Genomic DNA, 17,027 nt, shown 5'->3' with positions numbered 1-17,027 from the left:
TTATTTAAATGATTTTCAATCCTTACAATATATGATATTTGCCTTTTGTATTGGGATTTTCCCTTTCCTTTAGATTCTTGCTTCTTTTCTATTTAGAGAAGACCCTTCAGTATTCCTTTTAGGGTAGGTTTAGTATGGCTGAATTCTTTTAGCTTTTGCTCGTCTGAGTTCTTTATCTCTCCTTCTATTCTAAATAATAATCTTCTTGGGTAGTGTATCCTGGATTGTAGGTTTTTCCCTTTCAGGACTTTGAATACATCATGCCACTCCCTTCTGGCCTGTAAAGTTTCTGTAGAGAAATCAGCTGGTAGCCTTATGGAGATTCCCTTATATATGACTTTTTCTCTTGTTGCTTTTAGAATTCTCTTTTTATATTTAACTTTTGCCATTTAAATTACAATATGACTTGGTGTGAGTCTGTTTGGGTTCATCTTGTTTGGGACCCTCTGTACTTCCTATCCCTGGATACTTATTTCCTTCTTTAGGTTTGGGAAGTTTTCAGTAATAATTTCTTCAATCCCCTTCTTTCTCTTCTCCTGGAACACGTATTATGTATAGGTTGCATGCTTTATGTTATCCCATAGATCTTGTGTGTTACTTTTTTTTTTCATTTGTCTTTCTGCTGTTCTAATTGGGTGATTTCCATTACTCTATTTTCCAGAACACTTAAGTGTCTTTTGGGGTCATTTAGTTGACTGTTCATTGCTTCTAGATTGCTTTTTATCTCGGCAATTGAATTTTCTGGTCTTGATTGGTTTATCTTTATACTTTCTAGTTCCGTGTTACAGTGATCTGCATTTCTATTGATAATTTTTCTTAATTCAGTTAGCATTTTTATTATGACCTTTTTGAACTCAGGGTCTGTTCATTATTTGTTCTTTCAGGGAATTTCTCTTGCTCCTTTAGTTGGGAGTAATTCTTCTGCCTTTTTATTTTCCTTAACTTCACTGTGGTCTTGAAGGGATGTTTTTACGTGGGAGCATCCTTGTGTACACTGTGTGTGTTCAGTGTCTTTGGTGTGAGGGCTGGTTTTGATATAGACTCCAGCCACGTCTTTCCTCAGGGTGTGCTGGACTTTATCCCCTTGATAGGGGGTGTGGTTGGTGTGGGAGGATATAAAGCCTGTGCAAGGTGTGATGTAAGACTTGCTCTCTGCTCTGTGGCTGTCACTGCTGTGTCAGGAGTGGAGTCTGCTCCCCAGTTGTTGGAGTAGAAGCCCTGAGGGTCATGTTCAATCAGGCTTCATTGCCTTTGAGTGCATGTCCTGCCCCAAAGGAGGTGATTGCTGAAGTGATACCCATGAGGTCACAGAGGACATAGTTACTGCCTGTGTAGGTGTCTGCAACTCTGCTCAGAAGAAGACCAAAGACACATCTTCCCCTCTTGTGTTCATCCCAGATCTAGTGTAAGGTTGTGGTGTGGAGTAGGCTTCAGCTGAGGGTAGGGCATTCTGAATGCAGGAATTGAGGTGGCTGCAATGCTGCCTAAGACCTGGGCTGCTTCTGTGGTAGTCTTCTCCCAGGACCTGTCTGCCCCAGATCCAGCACTAAGCTTTGGTGTAGAGTGGGCAGGACCAGGGTGGTCTCACTATGAGATGAACCATTGCATGCTCCTGCACTGCATGGCTGATGCTGCCCTGCCTAAACCACACCCAAGTCCCCCAGGCTATCTCTGCACAGCTAGATTCTGAGTCCTGTCTCAGGGCTTGTCTGCCAGTGTTCCAGCTCTAAGCTGCAGTATGCTCCTGTGCCATTGCCTCTTGTGTGTGCTGACAATGGCCCCACTGCCCCACTCAGATCACATCCCAGATACCCATCTGTGTCTGTGTACCTAGACTAAGTCTTTTCCCAGGGCCATGCCAAGCTTTGGTGTGGAGTGCACAGAGCCGGGGTGTTTGCCCTGTTTGGATTGGGGAGTGTGGCAGTGAGGTGAGAGCCCACAGTGCAAGGCTCTCTCCACCATGATTGTTGGCAAACCAGCACACATGCACTCCTCGTGAGTAGAGTCTAGGTTTCTCCAGCCCTTCTGTCTGTCCCAGTGGTTCTCCCATCAGCCAAGGCGGCTTGTCTCCTCCACGTAGGCCCCCAGGACTGGGATGCCCAGATTATGGCTTGACCTGCTTGCTCCCTAGGGTGAGGGTTCTCCAGAGCAGACTTTCTCTTCCTTTCAGATCCTTCCCAGGGGTGCAGGTCCTAACCCAATGACTTTTTTTCTGTCCTACCCTCTTACATGGAGATCTTTCTTTCAGCTTTGGTTATATAGGAGTTCTGCCTGTTTTCAGTTAGTTTTCTGTAAGAATTGTCCCGTATATAGATGTATTCTTGATGTTTGTTGGGGGGAGATGAACTCCATGTCCTGCTAGCTCACCGTCTTGATCCTGCTCTCTCTGGGTTATTTGTTTTTTGGATATTGAGTTGTATGAGCTATTTGTATATTTTGGATATTAACCCCCTGTTGGTTGCATCATTTGCAAATATTTTCTCCCATTCTTTAGGTTGTCTTTTTTTTAGATGGTTTCCTTTGCTGTGTGAAAGCTTTTAAATTTAATTAGGCCACATTTGTTTATTTTTGCTTTTGTTTCTCTTGACTTCAGAGACCGGGCCAATAAAATACTGCTACAGTTTATGTCAGAGTGCTGTGCATATGTGCTCTTCTAGGAGTTGTATGCTTTCCATTCTTACATTTAGGTCTTTCAACCATTTTGAGTTTATTTTTGTACATGGCACGAGGGAATGTTCTAATCACGTGGCTGTCCAGTATTCCTAGCACCACTTGTTGAAGAAACTGTCTTTTCTGCATTGTATATTCTGGCCTCTTTTGTCATAGGTTAATTGACTGTATGTGTGGGGGTTTATTTCTGAGCTGTCTATTCTGGCCCATTGATCTATATGTCTGTTTTTGTGCCAGTACCATGCTGTTTTGATTACTGTAGCTTTGTTGTCTGATGTCTGGGAAGGTTGTAACTCCAGCTTTCTTCTTTTCTCTCAAGATTGCTTTGGAAATTTGAGGTCTTTTGTGGTTCTATATGAATTTAAAGATTATTTGTTGTGGTTCTGTGAAAAATGTCAAGGGTATTTTGATAGGAATTGCACTAAATCTATAGATTGCTTTCAGTAGTATGGCCATTTTAACAATATTAATTCTTCCAATCCAAGAGCATAGGATATCTTTCCATTTCTTTGTATCATCTTCAATTTCCTTCCTCAGTGTTTTATAGTTTCACTTCCATGGTTAAGTTTACTCCTATGTATTTTATTCTTTTTGATGTGTTTTTAAACAGGATTTTTTGTTTTGCTTTCTGATAATTTATTATTAGTGTATAAAAACACTGCAGATTTCTGTATATTAATCTTATATCCTACACCATTGCTGAATTCATTTATTAGTTCTAATAGATTTTTATTAGAGACTTTAGAGTTCTCCATATAAAGTATTATGTCAACTACAAATACTGACAGTTGTACCTCTTCCTTTCCAATTTGGATAACTTTTATTTCTATTGCTGTGACTAAAACTTCTTCTACTATGTTTAATGAAGTGGTGAGAGTAGAAATCCTTGTCTTGTTTCTAAATATAGCAGGAATACTTTAAGCTTTTTCACTTTTAAGTATGATGTTGGCTGTGGGTTTGTCAAAAATGGCCTTTATATGTTGAGATTTGTTCCCTCTATACCCACCTTGGTGAGAGTTTTTATCATGAATTGATGTTGAATTTTGTCAAATGCTTTTTCTGCTTCTATTGAGATGATCAGGTGGTTTTTGTCTTTCCTTTTGTTAATGTGGTGTATCACATTTATTTGCCTTATGGGGATTCCCTTGGATATGACTTTTTCTCTTGCTGCTTTTAGAATTCTCTTTCTATCTTTAACTTTTGCCATTTTAATTATGTCTTGGTATAGGTCTATTTGGGTTCATCTTGATTGGGACCTCTGTGCTTCCTATACCTATATATTTATTTCCTTCTTTAGGTTGGGGACGTTTTCAGCCATAATTTCTTCAATCAGTTTTTCAAAACCCTTCTTTCTCTCTTTTCCTTCTGGAACCCCTATAATGCAAATGTTGGCACATTTGATGTTAAACCAGAGATCTCATATGTTGTACTCATATTGTTTCATTTGTTTGCCTGCTGTTCTGATTGGATGATTTCCATTATTATTCTATCTTCCAGATCACTTATGCATTCTTCTGTGTCATTTAGTATGCTATTCATTGTTCCTAGTATGCTTTTTATCTCACATATTGAATTATCTATTTTTGTTTGCTGCTTCTTTATAATTTCTAGTTCCTCATGAATATAATCTGTGTTTAGATCAATCTTCTTCCCTAATTCAGTTAGCCATATTATTACCAATATTTTGAATTATCTGTCTGGTAAATTGCCTATTCCTGTTTCACTATTTTTTCAGAGGTTTTCTCTTGCTCTTTCAATTAAGCTTAGTTCCTTTCCCTTTTCATTTTATTTAACTTTCTCTGTCTCTATGAATTTAGGTGAAATAGTTACCTACTTTGGTCTTGAAGGGGTGTTCTTATGTGGGAGTGTACCTATGTAAACTGCATGTGCTCAATGACTTGGTGATAGGGCTGAATTTGATGTGGATGCCAGTCATGTCTTTCCTCAGGGAGTGCTGGCAGCTATCACCTTGGTAGGGGGTGTGGCTGGTGATAGAAGAGCTAAAGTCTGAGAGGGGTGTGAGGCAGGACTTCCTTTGTTTGAACACACTCCTTGTTCTTCCCAATACAACTAAGCCATCATCATAGAATATCCTGCAATTTTCTACATCAGGAGACCAGATATTCAATTCATAACATGTAAAGTGTACAATATTAGTCAGTAAAAGGATCCCAAATCAAAAACAGTAAGGAAAATTTGAATCTCTCTGAGAGTCCAGAAGCGGGGTGGACTCCAGACAAGGTATAATCAAAGTTCAGCTCCCTTTCTCCCCAGTTCTCTTGGCCCGACCCTTAACTGTATGCATGCTTTCTCCTCTGGATGACTTCTCAATAACAGCCAATATGGCTTTTTGCAACAGACGACTCTTCCTTATACATCCAACAAGAGAAAAAAAAAGCCTCTCCCCTACCCACAAAATAAAATTTCTTCCCCAAGAATTTAGATGAGCCTTGTTAGGCCATGTTGCCACAGTTGGGCCATAGGAATGCTGTGTGCTGATTGGCTGAAGATTGGCTTCCTGAATCAATTACTAGCAAGTAGGATGAGATTACCAAGATGGCCTTTGTGAGTCTAGACCTTAAAATAATCAAGATTCAGCTATGGAGTTGGAAACACTTCTCCTGATTCTCTTGGACAGTGTAGAAAAGCATTGTCTTTCTACAGCAAAGGAGAACTGTCTTAGGAAAAAGAGAAAACTGAATCTTGGGTAGCCAATCAATGTGTTCAATATTGAGTGGTAGGGCTAGACTGAGCCTGGGGAATGGTCATGGTTATAAAAAAAAAAAAAAGAAAAAAAAGAAAGGAAAAAGCCCCAGAGACTGTTATCTGGACTGTAAGAAACCCATCCGTACCTAACCCAGATTTTTGCAAAGGGAAAACAGATTTTGTATAATGCTGTATTAAGCCCATCCAGCTTGGCCCATACCCAACAATGGCCCATAGAATCAAAGACCAATTTTAGAGGCCTTTGTGCTTCTATAAAACACAAATGTGCTGCATTCCTGATTAGCATATGAATCTGTTGTTGCCATGGCAAGTATGATGTTGTATGTTGTATGCTATCACTTTAGAACAGGATCTAGAAAACTAAAGGTCCTGGGATAGGAAATGAAAACCTTCTTGGTAATAAGACCAAATGGAATTATAACTTGGGCATCAAAACTCTGAGAAACATTTATGCAAAATGAGAGGATATTGCTTTTGAAAGAGACATTCTTAAATTTCAGTTAAATGAGACTATACTTCACTTATGATTTATCCTTACTTCCAGATGGTTTTGAAGTACTTTTAACATTTAACTCATAAAATAGGGCAGTTAGAAAACAACTAGGAAAGAGAAGGAAGGAAGGGTGAAGGAAATGGAAGACAGTGAGAGAAATGTTGGGTGATGTTTGGTTATATACTCATGTTAGTATTGAAATTTCCCTATTAGCCTGCTGTGTTTATTCTACCACTTGCCTAAAGAAGCAGGTCAAGACGCTGGGTTTTGGAGATACTTCAGCCTCTCTAAATTAAGTGCAAAGGAGGTGGTGGGACAAACTTCTAGGCAGGATGTATCAGTAGCTAAGGATCTGAGCACAGAGGGTCCCTTTTCCTCTGGGTGTTACCAATCCAAAGACTTTGCACTGTGTCTCTGATTCAGTCATACTTGCTCTCTATTCCAGCCTGTGAGTAATTATCTCTGTGTTCTATGTCTGACCCAGGGAGGGAAAGGTTATATGCAGGAGTCAAAACGTCTGGCTATTGTCAATTATCCCAGAATCTCCATGCAATGCGTGTATCAAACTCTTCCTTGTTTGAAACATCCTTGCAGCCACGCCTCCTTTTAAAATAATACCCTCCATCATGTACTTTGAATTATGGATCCATTCTTCAACAAGATACTGTTTGTCTCCCTTCTTTCAAGAATTCATCATAATTGCTGGTCCCACAGAGTACAGTACTTTTTATGTTCTACTGGAATTATGAGTTTATTAAGTATCTTTTCAATCATTTTTAGGGTTCAAGGCAAGAGGGGAAAGCTGCAGCAGGTACTCATTCTGCCATTTTGAATTGAAAGTATTATGCCTACAGTGACATGAAAAACAAATACAGAATTAAATGGTTGTAGAAATTGTTTTTCGAACATACTGTTCCTGTATGAGAATCAGACACATGTCCTTTTTCTCCATTTCCAAAATCACAATATGTGATTGGTCATAGCAAGGCCTGTGGTAGGCTGATGATATGTAAAGAACAGAGCTTGAAAGTACGAATGTGCAGCTAGAATCTGTGTGGCAGGTAGAGTCCCTTGAGTGTTGTGGTTCCTTCCCCTAGCCTAATGGTATAAAGTGCCACTGCTCACGGGTCTAGGCTCCTATGTCTTAAAGGATCGCCATTGTTTCTTGTGGACTGTCAAGATCATTGAACTTTGGAATTAGGAAGGCTACTAAGAACCTTACAGTAACTCAGCAAGATAGATGTTATCTCCACTCAGCACATCAGGACACTGAGGCTCAATGAGATTAAGTCTCAAATGCACAGAGCTAATTATAGTCACATGCTGAACTTGCCACCCCAAAGTCAGCCTCACTAAGCCAAAGGCCTTTATTCAGTGCTGCATGTAGTAAAGCATACTTTATATTGCTCCAGCTCAATATGCTGACACAAACTTCTATTGTGTTTATTCCCACTAAAAATCTCTTAGTCATACGAAGTTGTACCATATGCTGTTTTGGTAATCCAAAGGTGGTCAAATATTGGCAATCTCATATGGTTCAATCTGATATATTGTCCTTTAATTGTGTAATGAGATGGAGAAATTTTTCTTTTAGAAGTCAATGTATGAATTCCTCATAGAAGTGTCTTGAGCTTGTTGGGAATTTACTTTGATAAGCCAGCTTGAAGTAGGCAGATCCTTTCCAAGAATGGGTGACAAGATTTCTAATGGAGAATCAGTTTGCACTTGAGGTGAAGCAGAATGAGGTAACAGGATGCTTACATAGAGTGAAAACTCTGGAAATGAGTGGAAGGCACTAGGAGACTTAGCACTTCCTCAAGATGATGAAAATAGATGTTTGAGGCAAACTTATCTAGATCTCAAGGATAAAGGAAGCTTCTGCTGGTATCCAAGATACTACGGTTCCATGTATTTCTTGAACAGTCAGCATCCTGAGTGAGGAACCAAAGTGTGTTTACTCATAGGGTACTGGTAGGCATTCATTAAAAGTTAACTGTCGAACAACCATCCCAATTAGACTGTCAGCATTTTGCTGGATGTCACATATCTAAATTTTCTGTAGTGCCTTGAGCATGTGTTAGAAACTTACAAAGCATTAATTTAAAAAGCTTAGATTCTGATAGACTGACAATCAGCTTCAAGGCTGGTAAAGATCATCTACGAAGATATGTAAATTAACCTTTGTTCCAGGGAAAATGAAATCATAAACTAATAAACTGGTCATGTAACAGAAGGGTGCCATGCTTACTGATAAACATATTGGGCAGTAGCAAGATTCAGGCCCTGGGCTGTCCATCTACTATGTCATTTAAAGTACAGACTAATGCTAAGTGTAGGCAGCCTTGTTCCACAGTTGTGTGAGTGATTTCCAAGTTCTCTACCTGAGTGTGTGTGTGTGTGTGTGTTCCCTAATTTACATCTTGGTCAAATATGTGTATATTATCTTTCCCCAATAATGTATAAGCTTCTTAAATACAGATGCCGAGTTTTCCATTTCTTTAATATTTTCTCTCTGGTGTATTTTCTTGTGATTACTAATATTTTAATAATAAATAACTGAAGTTTAATCTTATTCTATATGAATTAGAAGAACAAGGGAAAGAGTTCATAACTAATTTTTAAATATTCTTAAATATTCTAAATTTTTAACTACATTATACTAGAAAATAATTGAGGCATCTCAATATTAAATCCCTCATTAAGAGCGTATTTAAGCATGCCTTTGTCTTATATTTAAGATAATGAATCATCTGTATTACTAATTTCCAAGTTCTCTACCTGAGTGTGTGTGTGTGTGTGTGTTCCCTAATTTACATCTTGGTCATATATGTGTATATTATCTTTCCCCAATAATGTATAAGCTTCTTAAATACAGATGCCGAGTTTTCCATTTCTTTAATATTTTCTCTGGTGTATTTTCTTGTGATTACTAATATTTTAATAATAAATAACAAGTTTAATCTTATTCTATATGAATTAGAAGAACAAGGGAAAGAGTTCATAACTAATTTTTAAATATTCTTAAATATTCTAAATTTTTAACTACATTATACTAGAAAATAATTGAGGCATCTCAATATTAAATCCCTCATTAAGAGCGTATTTAAGCATGCCTTTGTCTTATATTTAAGATAATGAATCATCTGTATTACTATCATTACTGTCATCATACAGGAGTAATATGATATTTAGTGACTATTAGAAATCTCAATTTAGGAAAAACATTTTGAAGAAAAACACCACTGAGATTAAATAATTTATTATCATTGCTAAGATGAACACATATACTTGATACTCAATTTTATGCAGAACTTTAAAAAAATAGTTTTAATACAGTATCAAAATTTACACAAGTATTTTGTCAAAAGACCAGTGTTCCTTGTATTAGCTTCTGCAGGCTCTACTGCAGGCACAGAAACTTGTTTTAAATGTCTTCAGAGTGAGTGTAGGAATGCAACAATTTAAAGATGAAAGCTTTTCAAGAGAAGGTGTAAATATAGCAATTTTCTTTTATAGAGTAATAATATTCTTAAAATATATAACATTTTAAAAGAAAAGCTCAAATGGTAACCCAATTACAATAATTAGAATTCTATAGCAAATTAATTCATAAATATTTTCTGAGACCAGAGGGCTACTTTTTCATCACAATAACATTAAAAAAAGTGTAACAATTCCTTCACCAATGACAATTAATAAATGTGTAATGAGCCTGTTTAAAAACAAGAGCAACAACAGAATATCTGCTATGAATCAAATCTGAGTAATTTAGAAGAAAACTGGGAATTGTTGCATTCCTACTTTTATAATCTTAAACTACAATATAAACTTAGCATTCGTTCACAGGCCTCTTGCACATTCATACAAGAAACTATCGTTGCATTTGGATAAACACAAAATACCTATCATAGCATTTCCAATACAGTCTATTTTATATATATATATTATATATATATATATATATACACACACCAAAAATAAGGAAAACTAAGCAAAGCTAGCACACCTCCTTTTCAAACCTCAAGCAATCTGAACAAGAGCTTTTAGCTTCAATAATGAAGGACATGCGTCAGTTTCATAAAATGTTAGATAACTGCTGTAAGCTAAGAAAGCTTTTTTCATAAATGCAGTGCAATATTTTAAAGTTTACAGAAAGTTTATTAAGTATAACAGCATGTCTAGAAACTAAATTGTAGAAATTGACATCTCACAGCTGGAAACACTTAGAAAAATTGTTTGCTTGTTCTTTAATTGAAACTGTTAATATTAACATTAATGAATACACTGAAGATGGAGGTTGATATGTTCCCAAGATGTGTCTTCATGAACAATACATTAAGATGAAAAGAAAAGATATATTTACTTTGATCAACTGAAGCGCTTGACAAAGTCTTGCTACCCTCCTAGCTGGTAAGGAAAATTTATGTGGTATTTTTAGCACCTCAAAAGTCAAAACGAAATCCCAGAAACCTAATCTTATCTTGCATTCAAATCAATTATGCATCAGGAACTAGTATTTTATTAACTAAAATATAATAGGTGACCAACTCTCCAACTTGGGAAGCTGGAAACCACCTCTTATCTTGAACAATATGGTAGAACACTCCCACCATTATATGCAATGATTCAATTCTATCAAAACCAAAGAGGCTCTACTGGACTCTTCCAATCATGCAGGTTTCCCAATTACAATCTTCGATCTGAAGAGTCAAAAACTTTTAGTTCTAATGAAAATATTGGTACCAAAATGGTGATTTTCAAAGCTACCTTGTTTGAGATTGACTGTTGTGAACACTGAAGTGAGAGACAAAATACAACTTCGTTACGCTAAAGATTTTAGAGGGAAAATATGTGCAATGTACAATCACTCCATGTTATTCCATGAGTCCAGGTTTGTGGAAATCCACTCTTTTCTTCTGTCTCTCTGGCAGTGGTGATGTCATGTTTGAAAGAGAGTCCTCCTCACATGGGTCCTTTGTACTGGTTTCCAGACAAATGCTGCCTAATTCCAGGACACGAACCTGCAGCATCTCCAAGTTTCCTCCATACAACCTTAAGAAAAGAAGGAAAAAAAAGTAAGCATCTTAATTGTCCTCTTCCACAAAGGCATGTGTATATATTTTTTTAAAGTGGGAATCTATGAGAGGGACAAAAAGGAATATAAGACGAGACAAAATATTCACATATTTTGTCAAACACAAACACAAAATGAAATGTGATGCAAGTTTCTAAATCACAAGAACTGCTCAACAGATGGGACTACTATGCTTTGTTAGCAACCAGGGTCAGAATTAAAGAATGATGTGCCAGCTTACACTAGCTATGAGAGTGGGCCTCAATTCTAGCTGCACACTGGGAGTTACTCTCAAACAGGTATGGTCATCTATTTTTTTTTTTTAAAGCTTTCAACATGATTCTAATATCTAGCCAGAATTAAGAACACATGAGCAAAATCATCCTGGTTCCTATATTATACCTCTCAAATGAGGGATACCAAAATGTTAAATAGCTAAGAACAAACGCTCCTTCATTGTCCTTAGTGGTTTAAAGTCCTGAGGTGGTACCCTTAAGGGTCAGGGGTAGAGTTCCCTGGTTTCCCCTGCGAAATGGGGACCTCAGTTATCATAAATCTTAGCTACCCAATATGGTATCTCGGATTACCACAACAGAAAGTATACAGATGCACGGAAAAGATAAGAATAAATTCAAGAGTCACTAAAATAGATACAATTACAATATGCTAAAAATTGGGCCATTTTAAAGGGACAGTAGCAAAAGATGAGATTAATAATAAGTAATTGTTACTGAATTCAACAACGACATACCAATATACTAACATTAATTAGGAAACACATACAGTAAGTCATAACCCTGTTAGAGTGTTTCACTATTAGGATTATGATCAGATTGATTCCACAAAAATTTACATTGCTCTAACATGAATACAAACCTGTTGGCTCATTAATTATTCATAGATTGTGTTTCTCTGTTTTCTCTTTTAAAAAGAGCAGATACTCCAGGAAGCCAAGTACTATTCACAGTACTACATAAGAATATATAGGGTTCTGTCTACCTTCATTTCGAAGCCCATGTAACTATTATCTCTGTTTTAGCAGGCACAATTATGTGGTGGAGATACTCTGTCATATTTGAAGGCAACTGTAGTTATGGTCCTTAACTATTTGGAAAGGAATGATATAGCAATGGATGGCTCAAATTGTACCCAAGGGAGCTAGGAAAGTGTCATTTCTCAGTACAGATTGAAGAGGCACAAATTCTGAATCAGGAAGCCAAGGGATGCTATGGACTTTGCCTTTCTAGCCCTTAAATGGTATACACAATTACTTCTACTCAGAATGCTTTGATGTCTTGGTTAGAAGCAGGGGATAGAGGATAGAGTCAAATGATCAGGCACGTAAGGCAGGAGATGATGATTAAAACTCAAAAGTGCAACCCCTCTTCAAGTATTCAAATGTAGAATGCAATGGGCCTTAACCCTGAAATAACTATGTGGTGAAAGGAAACTCAGAGAAGGCAGAGCTCTGAAATAAGCCAAGGATACAGAATATGAAGGCGGACACAGAGTAGTGACTCATTAACTGAAAGCAGAACAGGTGGGTATCTGAGATGACCAGTCAAGTATTTCAACTGTTCTCAGGGAATTGACACGAGCCAAACAGACAAACCATTACTACAAGATAGATTCACTATTTCTTAGAGGGCAGTGTATGTTTGGGGTATAGCTTGGGAAGAGAATAAAAGCACTTGGTGCTGTGAAGAAGAATCTTTCCATTGTATAGGTGTGAACAACTTATCTCCAGAAAGAATACCAGAGACTGAGTTAAAACAAGTTCTATCTGAGTCTTTTAACGGCTATCACATTAGGAGAAAGCTTTACATTTCTGTGACGTTACTGTAAAAGCACATAGTTCCTCTAATAGGTTTCATCATCTTACGTAAGTTATTTCTTAGAAACTATGAAACTGTCTCACAATCTGTATTTTTCTTTAATCTCCAATATTTGCTATGTGTTTTTGATATTGATATAACTTACCATGGTGACACAAATATTTTAAATCAACACTTTTTTCTCTTAGCTTTTAAACAGTTTCCAAATATAAGAGTGCTAATAATCAGATTTGAACTACATTTTTTTCTCAAATTTCGGTGATCAGACAAAAGCAGACAGCTAGAAAAGATACCCTAGAAAACTTTTGAAGGTAAATGAAGAGGACAATGAAGGATTTTTGGAAATATAGGAGAACAAAAATCAATGCAAAACTAATCAAGATCCAATTCATTAGTGGGTCGCTTCTATGACTAAGAAATAACTTTTCTAATATCTAAAACTCTTTCCTCAAAAACAGTCCTGCTGTTTCTTTACAGAAATTCTGCCATTAAGCACAATGGAGATGGTCTCCTCTGCACGCTATTGGGTTGGCCAAAAAGTTTGTTCTGGTTTTTTCTGACAGATGTTACAGAAAAACCCAAATGAAATTTTTGGGCAGCCCAATACGTTGACTTTCATTCTTGAGGAAAGAAAATGGCAGTGCCTAGATTAACTACACTTGGGAAAGTGGAAAGGGCTGGTCCTCAGAGAAAATCTGGGTATACGTCTGACTTCACTGTTCATTAGAGAACAATTTGGGCAAGTAACTTAGTTTCAGAATCTTAGTTTCTTCAAATATAAAATGCAAGTATGGGGTTCTTCCCTAGGAGTTCCTAACCCAACTGCCCATGATCTGGGGTGAAACCCAGACTTCTGAATTATAAGGAGCCTCATATGACTCTTTGAGAACCCCTGGAGGTATGACCTTCCATGGTCCCTTCTAGTTTTACAATTCCTAATGTCTGAACTTTAAAATTTATCTGAGGGAAATGTTCAAATTGAAAACCTTAAGGACAGGCAAAAAGCTACAGAAGATGGAACAGTGATGCATTTAGGAAATTATGACATCTAGAACACATCTAGAACCAACGACCTTTTGAAAACAGACAAAAACAGATATGTAGGAAAGAAAAACAGCCACAACACAAGCAAGCAGGAGCCTATATGTTGTGCTGGGGCAAGAGTGTTAAAATGCCCATGGGACTTAACATTTCCTGGATTCCAGGAACATCTTAGGGAGGTACATAAATGAGATATCTGGTCCTAAGAGCCTAAAGCTGAAGGGTATTTCCAAGCAATTTTGATATCCTAATGAACAAAGACTATTGGGATAAAAGTACAGTATAAAGCCAATTCAAATCAGTGCTTAAAATAATCGGCCATGAAGTTCTGCTTTTAACAAATGTCTTCCCCTTTCATATTCTACTTAGCTTTTTAACAAGCTTCACAAATTATATTCTTTTTTTTTTGCGGTACGCGGGCCTCTCACTGTTGTGGCCTCTCCCGTTGCGGAGCACAGGCTCCGGACGCGCAGGCTCAGCGGCCATGGCTCACGGGCCCAGCCGCTCCGCGGCATGTGGGATCCTCCCGGACCGGGGCACGAACCTGCGTCCCCTGCATCGGCAGGCGGACTCTCAACCACTGCGCCACCAGGGAAGCCCACAAATTATATTCTTGATCAAATGATATAGCCAAGCATATTACTAAAAAACTAAAATTCAGTTAATCAAATCCAAACCGCAATAATGATTACATAGGCTATGCACTGTGAAAATAGCATGTCTTATTTTTTTTTAAACTGTGTTTTTCTATGACTTCATAAGGTAGAGATTTCTGTGTAGCTAACTATCTCTTAAGTTCATATCTATCTACCTCTTACTATTTTGAGCTTGCATCACTGAGAGGTAAAGATACTGCTTGGCAGGACAGGAGCACACATATCATACGCATGAAGAACTAAACAAATATTACCTATTAAGATGGTGATTTTTTTCCCCCAAGTATAGTTACAAATAATCTGAAGAAGGTTGTGTTTTCTTTATCACAGGTTTTTAAACACAGGTTTTTAAACATAATTAAGGAAAATTATGAAATGGAACCTGATTTATTTTATCAAAACTAGTAACATTTTAGAAAATTTATTCAAAAACTTTCACAATTCATTCTGGAACAGAGAATTGGCTGATTCTTGCTTACCTGAATATTTTACAATATGATTACTGTGTTAATAAAACTGCAATAAAATTTACTAAAGAAAATCAAGGGAAGGTTTTACTTTCTCATAAAAATATAAAGGCATTTGGCTAGCATTTTAAAAAGAAGGTATTCATGAAGCAATAACTAAGCTATGATGAGGCTTTCAACACAGAATACACAATAAAGCACATTAAACTTACATTGCACATTTCTCTGACTATAGCTTTTTCTGTCTCACTAAGGTCATGTTCATACTCTTTACCCTGTTGACGATCTATAGTTTCCTGAACATCCAAGACCTGGATTTGTTGAAAAAGAAAAGCACATTTCACATGGAAAAAAAACTTGTTAGTTATGAATAAAAATCATCAAGGAGCTCCACTTTGTAAAAACCTTTAGTTTTCTCTATGTCTGCATATCAGAGTGGATTAGCATATGGCAAAATCTTTTAAAAGAGTTGATTGTTCTGAAAGCTATCTGAATCCTACTTGATTTTCAAATGGCCATTAAGAGCAATCTATTGCATCACTAATAGTCAATTGAATTCATTCATTATTAGATGCATTTAGTTACTTTGGTCATTAAGATAAACTTGACTGTCAACCATCTGAAGACAGTCAATAATTCTTGCTCCACTGTAAAGACTGGCATGTAATTAAATATATTGCTCAACAGTCCAAATGATATGTAGACACGGCCTAAAGAAAAAAATGACTAAAAAAGATAATAGTCACAGCTGAAACTGGTCAGAACCCAGGAATATGTAGCATAAGAACTTTCTGTTAACATTAACACTAGTGACCTCACAGTTCTTGCCTGGACGTGTTTCCGGTGCCTAGGAAAGGACTATGGCCATAGCTCTTTGACAGAAGCAAAGAGAGGCAATGGCTCCCCAGTTGTGAAAATATTTGAGCAACACTAAATATTTTTCATTTTTTCATCTGGGAATGAGATGCTTTTAAACAATTTTAGGTTCTACTTCTCTAAATTATCACTAAATGGATTGAGAATAAAATTCTTTTCAAAATGCCTTAAAATTTTCATGTCAATACTTTCTGTAGTAAAAAAAAAAAAGAGGGCAAAACTTTCACTTTGAGTGCTGTTTATTTTTCTCGACATCAGCTTATAAATCAAATCATTGCTGTAGCACTAAAAAAAAAAGCTTTTTCTAAAAGCTCCTGCAGAATCCACACTGAACTGTAACACTGCTAAACTCCCTGGTTCTGCTGCTGTCATGGTCAGGGCTGATAGCCACACCTAAAGATGTCACCTGAGAATTTGCACCAATGAACAGGTGGACCAAAATAAATAACTTAGGCCCGAAGTGGGACCTTCATGTTGAGTTCATGGATACTGAGACTACAACGATATTTACCCGAGTTCAAATCTGTAATTAATAAATAATCTCACAAACTACTTTCTCATTAGCTCAAAACTTCTGGCCATTATTACTATGTAGGTCCTACTTCATTAAAGAAGGATATGACAGTGGTAAATGAAAGCCTCACCCTGGTACTCAACTCATATTAGAGTCAGTTCACATTTTTTGTTATACTTAGAGGAAATCACTGACGATGCTCAATGAATATTCACAGAAAACTTAACTCCTGCAACAAGCTCATTTGCCTACAAATTCGATTTATAATGTACCTCAGAGAAGTGTACTTAAATTCAGTTAATTTCGACTAAATGAAGTGAAGCTCTAGTTAATAGTTAGGAATTTTAAAGCAAGAAAAATGTGGTGTTATCACAAGTGGGCTAACTCCTCACAATGACCTGCAACGCTTTCCCCACAGCTATGACCATGGAGTTTATTAAAGCCTAGACATTTTAAAAAACTTATCAGAAGATGAGAAAAGGAGCCATTGTCCTATTCCTTTCAGAACAGAACAATCTTATGATATAAATCAGCTCTAGCGTGGTAGCTTTTAAAAACAAAACATGTTGAGTGGCTACATTTCTTTTTTTACACTGAGATGTTCTGAAGCTGCATTTCCCAGAGGCTATGTTTGCACATATTTCTGTTTCAACTCATGGAAGCGAACGTATTCT

The 17,027-nt window shown here is 37.0% G+C and overlaps 1 protein-coding gene across 5 annotated transcripts in view; it reads right to left on the bottom strand.

The window, feature by feature from the left end:
* Nucleotides 1–10,054: 10,054 nt before the first annotated feature.
* Nucleotides 10,055–17,027, bottom strand: part of CCDC85A (coiled-coil domain containing 85A) — a 212,077-nt gene continuing 205,104 nt past the window's right edge. For 3 of the 5 annotated variants that reach the window (XM_024118877.3, XM_024118879.3, XM_024118882.3), the window contains one exon: nucleotides 10,055–10,942. In XM_024118877.3, coding sequence (XP_023974645.1) covers nucleotides 10,853–10,942 — 90 coding nt within the window. In that variant the 3' untranslated portion in view covers nucleotides 10,055–10,852. Of the gene's footprint in view, nucleotides 10,943–15,175; nucleotides 15,275–17,027 lie in introns of all 5 variants that reach the window. The other 2 variants (XM_024118876.3, XM_024118878.3) reach the window with 1 other exon arrangement.

This window comes from Physeter macrocephalus, chromosome 12, assembly GCF_002837175.3.
Source record: "Physeter macrocephalus isolate SW-GA chromosome 12, ASM283717v5, whole genome shotgun sequence".
Lineage (NCBI taxonomy): Eukaryota > Metazoa > Chordata > Mammalia > Artiodactyla > Physeteridae > Physeter > Physeter macrocephalus.
Note: the sequence above shows the minus strand (reverse complement) of the source record. Positions and strands in the feature narration are given on the sequence as shown.